General features: G+C 37.1%; 1 protein-coding gene across 7 annotated transcripts in view; it reads right to left on the bottom strand.

Annotated features, from left to right (window-relative positions):
• Positions 1 to 8,528: 8,528 nt before the first annotated feature.
• The window catches only part of CCDC102B (coiled-coil domain containing 102B), a 134,570-nt gene continuing 132,711 nt past the window's right edge, over positions 8,529 to 10,387 (bottom strand). For all 7 annotated transcript variants that reach the window (XM_056485492.1, XM_056485493.1, XM_056485497.1 and 4 more), the window contains one exon: positions 8,529 to 9,194. In XM_056485492.1, the coding sequence (XP_056341467.1) occupies positions 9,105 to 9,194 (90 nt within the window). In that variant the 3' untranslated portion in view covers positions 8,529 to 9,104. The remainder of the gene's footprint in view (positions 9,195 to 10,387) is intronic.

Raw genomic sequence — 10,387 nt, 5'->3', positions numbered from 1 at the left:
ATGTATTTTCAGTTCAATGAGCAGAGGTTTAATATATAAATAATTACAGATAAGTCACATTTATAGTTTCTGTTTATATTTCTTAATTATAGATATTTTAAACCAAATTTTAAATAGCCTTCCAATAGCCATCCAGATTGCAAGGTTCTCTCTTTCCCTGAATGCATTAAAAGACTCTCATTGAACACATACATAATATTTTGTATTTTCCCTCTCACATAGGCTGGAATGCAGACTGATGTAAACTGTGAGAATTTAAGTGAGTTGAATTAATAAAAATTGAATGTTTGCTCTATTATTATTGAAGATCATGGTGATTTTTAGCTCTGATCTATCTTGAATCTGCCAAGTTACATGTCTAATCCTCATTCTCATTGAAGTCCTGGTTATATTCCAAAAACACTCCTTCATTTTCTCATACGTTTGAACATTTTTTTTTTTTTTTAAATTTAACCCAGAATATACAAAAACCCATGTCTGTTAAAAACACAGTTAAGATCTGACTACTGAGATGTCTCTGCCTGAATCAAGGTGCAAAGGAGACCATATGCCAAAATATATAATATGGATTCTATTTAACAGTAAATGTGACACAGAGATAGAAAGAAAGAGAAAAGAGAGTGGAGAGAGAGATCAAGCAGAAGACAGTCACCATCCATGGATTCAGTGACATCCTGTTTGTCCTTCTTCACCTTGGGCTTCTTGGTGGTGAGGGTCCTGACGTCATTCAAAACTTTTCACTCTTTACACATTTCAGCAAACAAAGGAATTAATGTTCATCAGTTATACCTTTCTCTAATGCTAATTACTCCTCATGCTCAGTCTTTCTCTTCTTTTAAGTCAGTGTTTTCTTGGGTCATTGAGCTGGGAGATGGTGATCACAATGTGCCCCTGCCAGAATTACATTTTGGCCAGTCGGAGATGACTTCAGCACAGCTGATGAGCTGGCTCTCCTCGTGGCCCATAAATTCCTCATTCTTTGTGTTCATCTTCCAGCTATATTAACCTCCCCCTAGGTCTGAGGTAACATCTGGACAACAGTACCCCTTTATCTTATCCACAGTCCATGCTCCAGTGGAATATTTGCAGGGCATTCAGTGGCCATTGGTGGTCACAGAAACCATCTGTCCATAATTTGTGATGTTCTTTCTTTGTCCATCATCATATACATGGTAGCTCAAGACTCACAAAGATGACTAGAATTCAGATTTTTTGGCCTACAGAAGAGGAGGCTCTGGTGTGACCTTATTGTGACCTTTCAGGACATGAGGGAAGCCTAGACAAAATCTGAAGAGGGTTAGCAAAGGCATGTAGTGATAGAACAGGATAATTGGTTTAAAACTGAAAGTGGTTAGGCTTAGTTTGGTTATTAAAAAGAAGTTCCTTGCTGTGAGGTTGGCAAGGCACTGGAACACACTGTCCAGAGGAGTTTTGGATGCCCCATCTCTGGAAGTGGTCAAGGCCAGGTTGGATGGAGCTCTGAGCACCCTGATCCAGTGTAAGGCATGGCAGGCAATGCCAAGGGGGTTGGAACCAGGTGATTTTTAGGGTGCTTTACAATCCAAACTGGTCTGTGATTCTATGAACTCATATGAGTGGCTGTATTTTTATTAAGAAAACAGAACTTGTACTCTTTCTATTTCAGTAATTAGTATAATGAATGACAGTATTGGAAACAACTCATCACCATAGAGAAGAAGATAAAATTTGACCTCTTTGGAACAGTTCCACTGTATTGCTACATAGCTAGGGTTGTACTGAATAATTCATGTAGTCCTGATACACTGGTTTATAAGAGCTCACAACAACAGAATAATGGTAGATTAAATCTGTTTAAATAAGACAAAAGTATAAATTTACATTAAGTTATGCTCTTTCCACTGTTCCAATTACTCCGGAAGAAAGTGTTTTACTATTAGAATAAAACCCCTTCTATTGTGGCTTTGTGGCAAGAAACTGATCCCATGTCAGACAAAGTCAATTACAGACAACTGGTAAGAGATCATGGCATTGGCCAAAGTTATGCCCACCAGTGCTTGCTCCTCAGTCATATATTTAAGAATGGGTAAAAATGGTACTCAGCAATTGTGACAAAGAATGAGAAAAAGTGAAATCAACAGCTCTGGAGACATCAGTGTCACAGAAGAAGGAAGGGAGAAGGTGCTTGTGGTGGTGCTTTTTGTACCATTTAAAGTTGAGCCTGTTTTGCCTTCCTCCTAATCCTATCTCACAGCAGGAAAATTTCAAATTGGCGAACCAAAACCACTGCACTAAATTGGTGTTTCCACCTGGTTATCAACAGGCACCAGGACACTGCTCCAGGCACTAGAACAAGAGCTGCCCTGCAGCCCCTTAGAGAGGAGCGTGGTGAGGCAGGCTGTCCTCCTGCTGCCCCTGGAGCTCCGTGCTGGAGCAGAGATCTCTGTGCAGTCCATGGGGGAACCCATGCTGAAGCAGGGGGACATGTCAGGAGGAAGGTGCAGCATGTGCAGAAAACATGGAGCAGATTTTCTGGCAGGAGCTGCAGCTCAGAACTCATGCTGGAACAGTCTGTTCCTGCAGGACTGTGCCCCATGGAAAGGAGCCTCATTGGAACAGCTCATGAAGGACTGCATCCATGGAAGGGACTGATTGTCACAGCAGGGGAACAGTGTGAGAAGGAAGGAGTGGCAGGGAGGAGCCACTGTGGGCTGGTGCACACCCCATCTCCATCCTCCTGTACCACTGAGGGAAAGGTGCAGAAATCAGGGGTGAAGGACTGAAGCTGAACCTGGGAAGAAGAGGAAGGGGAAAGTACTTTTAGTTTAGTTTTTTATTTCTCACCATCTTATGCTGTTATTAATTAGCAATAAGTTGAATTACACCAAGTCAAATCTGGTTTGCTTATGAAACTAACTGGTAAGAATTCACCATGTTCTTAGTTTGATTCTAAAGTTCTTTAATCTTATTTTCTCCCTCTGTCCTGTGGAGGAGCATCTTGGTGAGCACCTGGCAGCCAGCCATGGCTAGCTCACAACACTGCAAAAAGAGAATATGATTGATGATTGTTTTTATGTAATTACCTGCAAGATTTTGTAGGGCATTTAATTTGGAAAACAAATTTTTTTTTCCTTTAGATGTAGTATAGGCATTTAAATTTTCTATTCCTCAATATGATTTTTAACAAGACACCTGACAATACTACTACTACTACTACTACTACTACTACTACTACTACTAATAATAATAATAATAATGCACAGTAAGGAAATAAGAAAATATGAGATTAATCATATAAGTTTATATTCTTATGTTAAAAAAATTAGATTAATTTCTTTGTTACTTGAAAAGGGGGGTTTTTCAAAATAGATGTCTAAGAAAGATTTACATGAAAGTACAATAAAATAGTGCTTCTTTTTTTTTTTTTTTTTTTAATTCTAAGTGCAAACACCTAAGAGCTTAATATTTTTCCTTATTCTGAATTGTTTTCTTAGAAAATTGTCATGTCACTAATTTACTCCACACAGGGAGTTTTGGTCATGTTTGTTTTGTTTTGTTTTTTTCTAAGAGAGAGGTGCATGATTTCTTTGAGCTCTAGTCAATGACCATTAAGAAACAATTAAGAGTCTCCAGAAATATGCTGCTATTTCAAAATTGTCAAAACTGTGCTTCTTAAAATCTATTTGTGGATGCAATGTGTAATGAGAAGCTTGGTAATATGCTGGCTTTTAAATCCATTTGTGTTTTTATTGATTATCTGACTGTAAGAAAAGCATTATTTGTTAACAGAAATAGTCTATTGTATGTGTACCATAGCATTTTGTTAAGGTGATTGGTAAATCCACTTTTATCTTCTGATGCGTTCACTGATTGATGGTATGATAAATTTTCACTTTAAACTCTCTTACAAAGATAAACCCCAAAGTTTAAATGGTAAATAACAGGGTTTTCTTTGTCCTGTTCTTATCTACATTTTCTTCCTTTCAAATGTTAATAGTCTTAAGATATAATTTATCTAATTTTGGCATGAGCAGTCATTCATGGCCCTTTTCTAATTGCAATCAATAGATTCCTGAAATGGCATTGCGTGGAAAATATTCTATTCATGACTAAAGGAGGCAATTGAATCACATTTGCAGAGTTACATAGTTATATGTGTTGAATATATTCAGAATATCCTTTGAAATTAGTGTTGGATTTCAGGTCATTTTGATTTAGACTGTATAAAATTATGAATAGACCTGTTTCATTTTAATTGACAAAAATTCCCTGTCTTCATCCTGAAGTCACATGATAAAAGGCCTGCAATGGCAAAAGGCGTCCAAGAATCTTCATAGTTTCTGAGAAATAATTGCTTACTGGCATATTTTAATTTCAGTATTTAAGGTTTCTTTCCCTTTCAAATGGGGAAAATATACTCAGGTTATTCTGAGAAAACTTTTCAATTAAGAAAGTCATGGAGACAGGTGGATTGGGGAATACAAGGGTAGAGATTTCAGCAGGAAAAGTCACCAGTTCTTAATGAAATTCTGATAGCTCCCACCCTACTGGAGACATAACTCTGGACTGGTCATAGGTCCTTTATAGATATTCTTTACTGTTAATCAAGTCAGCAGTGGAATAAGTGCACATTATTTTGGCCTGTATTTTGAAAAGTGTTTCTAAGTACTGTAGAGGGAGATAGAGACATGTCTCAGAAAAACAGCACTTAATTCAGGAAGAAGGAAAGCAACATGGTGCAGACAGCATGGGTTCACAAAGAGAAAGTCCAATATAACTAATTTGATATATTTCTATGATAAAGTCATCTGCCAGTGTGTGAAGGGAAGGTGTTAGATGTAGATTTTCTTGGTTTTTGCTAAGGCTGTTAATACAGTGCATCACAGCATCCTTCTGGACAAGTTGTCCAACTGTGGGGTGAGTGTTTTTAGGGTGTGCTGGGTGAAGAACTGGCAGAAGGACAGGGCTTAAAGGGTTGCACTGTCTAGCAACTGACCACCAGTAGTGTATCTCAGGGCTCAATTTTAGGGCCAGTTCTGTTCAGAATATTTATCAGTAGTATATCAATATATTTATTAACTATCTGGATGCAGGACCTGAATACACCAATAGCAGGTTTGCTATTGATACCAAGCTGGGAGCTGCTGTTGACTCTCTTCAGGCATAGGATGCCTTGCAGAGGGATCTAGATAGACTGGAACATTAGGTAATGATTAATGGGATGCAATTTAACAAGAAAAAATGTCATATTATGCTCCTAGGCTGGACTGATTTTGGGCACAGTAATAAACTGGGACAGGAATGGCTGGAGAGTAGTCTTGGAGGTAGGAACCTGGGGATGCTGGTCTGCAGCAAGCTCAGTGTGAGTCAGCAGAGTGCCTGGAAGTCCTGAGGGTAAATCCCATCCTGGGATGCCTGAAACTGTGCAATCAGCCAGCCAAATGAAGTGATTGTCCTGCTCTGTTCAGTGTTGGTGTGGCCTCACCTTGGGCACTTTGTGCAACTCTGCACCCCACAATCCAAGAAGGATATAAAGGTCCTTGAATGAATCCAGAGAAGGAAGAAAAGAAGCAGGTGAAAGGGCTGGAGAGAATATCCTTGGAGGAGCAGCTAGGGGTTTTAGGCTTGTCTAGTTTGGAGAAAAAGAGGTTGAGGGGCAGCCTGATTGCTCTCTGCAGCTTCCTGAGCAGGAAAAGTGGAGAGGGAAGTGCTGAACCCTCCTCCCCAGTGTCCAGCATGCTTAGCAATGGTTCCAAGCTGTGCCAAGGGAGGCTTAGACTGGACATTAGGAAGCATTTCTTTACTGAGAATGTGGTCAAACACTGGAACAGGCTTCCTAGAGAGGTGATCAATGCCCCTAGACTATCAGAGTTTAAGAGGCATTTAGACAATACCCTTAACAACTTGCTTTTATCAGCTCTCAAGTGGTCAGGCAGTTGGTGTAGGTGGTCATTGTAGGTCTCTTCCAGACGAGCTATTTTATTCTATTTTATTCTATTTTATTCTATTTTATTCTATTTTATTCCAAACACAGTGTTACCCACTATTTCCATATCAACTAGTAGGGGACCACAAGATCACATAAATAATTCTTTCCTGTCTTTCTGCACATATAGCAATATTAAATAATATACACGTTTATGGCATCAAACAAGGTTTAATTGAGCATTGTGAAAATTATTTCCATGTTTTTCTATCACTGTGTTTACAATCAGTTTGTAAAATTGATCTACATTAAAGATTTATGCTATTCATTGTCTTAAAAAAGAAAATAGGAAAGACTATTTTTTTCTAGTGGCAATCCACTGTTTTAGGCACCACATCTTAAAAGATGAAAAGCAGATCAGTTGTTTGCAACCAGATTTAATTTTAGTGTTCATGGCTTTCCCATAATTATGCTTGCTGACCTTGAGCAAACCACACCTGCACAAATCTGTGTATCTTCACCTCCCACATGTAAAATGTGAAGAAAAATGGGTGGGAATATTGGTATATAGCAAATATCATAGGTGTATATTTAAGATCAGGAAGCATTCTAGTATTATTATGGAAAGGTCATAAATTAGCATTCTCAAACATTCTCAGCTGCAGCCAGGGTAATCATGCATCATCTTATTTTGACTCACTTTCAAGTGACTAATTTATGGGTTTACTTCTTCAGAGAGGCCTCTGAACTTCTCTGTGTACATAAAGATGAAATAAATATTTTATTTAGATAGGGGAAGCAGCTGAGTTTTCTCTGTCTCAGGGAATAGGGAGAAATTATGAAAAAATTAAGGTCATCTTATGTGATCTATAAGACTCGAGAAAGAAAACTTAAAAAGTGCTATTCAGAAGGCACTTGAAAGCAAAATATCATCAATAAGTGATCAGAAAACTATGTGTGGGATAAATGTCAATATTAACTACCCCAAAAGAAACTAAAATTACCTCATGAGAAAGAAAAGATACTGTACTGACATTCTGAAACAAGAATTTTAAAACTAACATCCCGTGATTGTATTTTATTGCCACCATGACTTTTTAGACCAACCAGGTGCATCCCACCTGCTGGGTAGTATAATACAGTGAACACATATGAAAGGGTTTGTGGTAGAGTTAGAGCAGCAGAAACTAGATTCTGGTTAGATTTCCCTCAACATCCATGTTACACTACCAAGCTGTTAGCACAGAATTGTTCTTCAGCACCAATTAAACGTTATTTGTTTTTCCTACAGATTTAGAAATAGAGACTGGAAAGACAGAAACCCAACTTCCCCAGTAATTCATAATATCATTTGGCTTGATTTTTAGCCACATTTATTACTGTGGGCTGAAAAGATACTCTGATATCTTATAGGTATTTTGGCCAGTGCTGAAACCATACTTTATTGCTAAAATGGCTTGTCAGAGGGAAAAAAAGAGAAAGGTTTTATCTCTAAAGCTTATCTAAATGGTACAAGCTTTTATCAGTAGGCTGGTGTGTTGCCATATTTTCAAGTGCTTCAGTGTACATGGAAGTACCTTTGGCTGTTTGAAAATCAATAATTATGCACTTTCTATTTCCATTGTGCACATCAACATTTTCAATGCAGCCATTTCACACTCTGTGGTGGCGTGAAGATGCTGGCATAAGAAAAGTAGATGGAGTTTTAGAGACAGTCAGTGTGTTATTTCACAATGCATGGAACAAGACCAGAGATCTTTTGCCTGATATAAATCCTTGAACCAGTGAGCTAATAAACAGAAGAAGTTTGAATTATGAAAAAAGGAATTGTGAATCTTATTTTATTGTCAGTTCTTGTAAGTTTTACATGTTTAAACTCCATTTCAAAATAAATTGTCTTTTTTTACCTGGTTCATAAACTTGTGAATCAGGTATTGCCAACAAAGACAGAATTCTGTCACTGCATATCCCTTAGTGTGTCTTGAGGGGTAATGGCTGGAATTAGTTCAGCATTACAAACATGAAAGAGGGTTAAGAATGTTTAAAGGTAGTCAAAACACAGGTACTTCTGCTCTAGCATCCCATCTCCAGCAGCCTAAAGCTCAGAAAGGATCATAAGAACATTTTGTTCCCAGCTTCCAAGCATCTGCAGCTCAGAGAATTACTGGGAAAAATGTGCTTCCTGTGTAATCAATAATCTTTAATACTTTTCACTTTTTGTATGGTGCTAGGTTACAAAAGAAATCAAGAAATCTCACAATTCCCGCTTAGAAAGGACATAGCTTTAAATACAACTAGAGCCCACAGATAAGTTTTTGGTTTATGGGGATATAAGTATTAAACAAACATACTGCTGAGCATTTAGAGCAGTCCCTGTGAAACAGAATCTGCACATATTCATTATCAATTGCACATGGCAAAAAAAATTATAATTTATGTCTCACTTGATGGCTGAAAATTGCTGATGTTTTTATAAATTGTGAATTTTCTAAGATTTTCAAAATCTGCTTTTCCAGTTTATCTTAACATATTTATGTTATTTCCTATGTCACATTTGCAATTTTTTACATGGATAATTAATAAAGTAAATTTTAAATAAAAATGTGATATGTAGACAGCAAGGCAAATTTGAGATGCATTAATTTTATTATATGTGAGTAGAAGAAACATAAGGAATGGATATTATTTAATCAAATTTTTATGTGTTAATATTTGGGTATTCAAAATAAAATATTTTTATCTTCTTCTTCTTCTTTTTTTTTTAATGAAAAAAAAGTGTAATACACATATCATCCTGGTAATATTGGTGGTCTTGTGATACAGATATTTTTTCCACTGCTGCATGAAAGTAAAATACACAAACAAACAAGAAACATACCACTGACCTCCATTCCAGACTTCATGTCTTCCCAGGACAGAATATGAAACTCTGTCACATACCATGCACATTCTAAAGTCTTTTTTTCCCAATGGCAAAATATGGGACAATTTAACTAAAGTCCACCTTTTGCTTTAGAAGAGTCTAACATATTTCCTTTGCTTCTTATAAAAAATCAGGAATACATAGAAACAATGCATACAGTATTCCTATATTCATCTGACATGCACTTCTCCAGTGAAACTTTCTTGTATGTCTTTATGAACAATGTTTGCCTCTCTCTCTTGTTGCTGCAGGGCTTTTTGGTGATCTCCCACATCTTCACTCACTGTCGTGGTAGAATCTCCAACAGCAGGCAAGGAACTTTGTCTGATTCCAAACCCTGTGTTCTCTTTCTTCCTCCTTTTTACTCTGAAAAGGAATTTTTAAAAAGGTGTGACCACAAAACGAAACAGTCAAGTCAGGTTAAGTTTAAACAGCTGCAGCTCAAATTTATTCTAAGAAAAAGATTTCATTAGGAGACGTTAGGATTTGGAGGAGAAAATCTTTCCATATTGTAAACGTTGGATATTTTTCAGCTGATTCCTTAATAAGAAATGAGAAAGTATAGGGTTTCAGAGCAATTACTTGGAATTGTCTCTCACAGTGAGAAGCAAGCTACACTTTTGATGACTAGGAGCTAATATTTATTGATTGGCAGTTCTGAACTTCAGACCTATTCTTATTCAAGTTACATTTAAAGTACTTACTTTCAACTCACAAGCCTTTTTATGGCAAGAAGGGAAAGTGGGCAATAGTGTAAAAGATGAAAGAGGTCTCAAACTCCTCATTTGACAGAATTCTAGCACTAGCTTAGCATAATGTCTTCATATTAAATTAATAACAATAAAGAGATACTATAAGCAGTATTAAATTTCTCATTGAGCCATAGCAATGCTAAAACTATATTAGTTTTTATAATTTTTGAATTTGTAAATTGCACTCCTAATAATGATGTGCAGCAGACCAAGAGCATCCACTAAAACTGGATGCCAGAAACTGGCTGTTAACACTCTGGGGAATTTAGAGCAGAGTGAACAGACAGTAGCCTTTCACAGAATAATAGAGATTTATCAAAATTTTGGACTCAGTTATGCCCAAAGTAGCTACACTACAAACTGACTCAAGATGACATGCAAGAGTGAGGAAATGATGTCAGATCTAAACTGTTTCTGTGTGTTACTAGTTTTTATCTCATCCATGATTAATTTGTTGTGCTTTAAGCTTAGAGGCATACATGACCAATTCCCTCCATGTCATCTTTGCACTTTCATTCAAATCCTGTCAAGAGCCATGGTGCATTTACTGTGTTTCTTGTCCTCTTGAAAACTTTGAACAGGTTTTCAGAAAAGGGAATTAAAAACTGCATAGGTTTACTCTTGATTCTGGGACCCCAATAGTATAGTGAACAAAGTCTGAATAAAATGTCAAGGAACCTGAGACCTTTTACCAAAATGTGGAGACTTTTTACCACTGTAATGGTACCCAACTAACAAAGAGTTACTTCTTTGCAATTGTAATCCATTTGTAAAATCCATTCCCTGGCAGTGTGGGCAGGTCAGTCA

This window comes from Oenanthe melanoleuca, chromosome 2 (genome assembly GCF_029582105.1).
Source record: "Oenanthe melanoleuca isolate GR-GAL-2019-014 chromosome 2, OMel1.0, whole genome shotgun sequence".
NCBI lineage: Eukaryota > Metazoa > Chordata > Aves > Passeriformes > Muscicapidae > Oenanthe > Oenanthe melanoleuca.
This window is presented reverse-complemented; position numbering and strand designations above follow the sequence as displayed.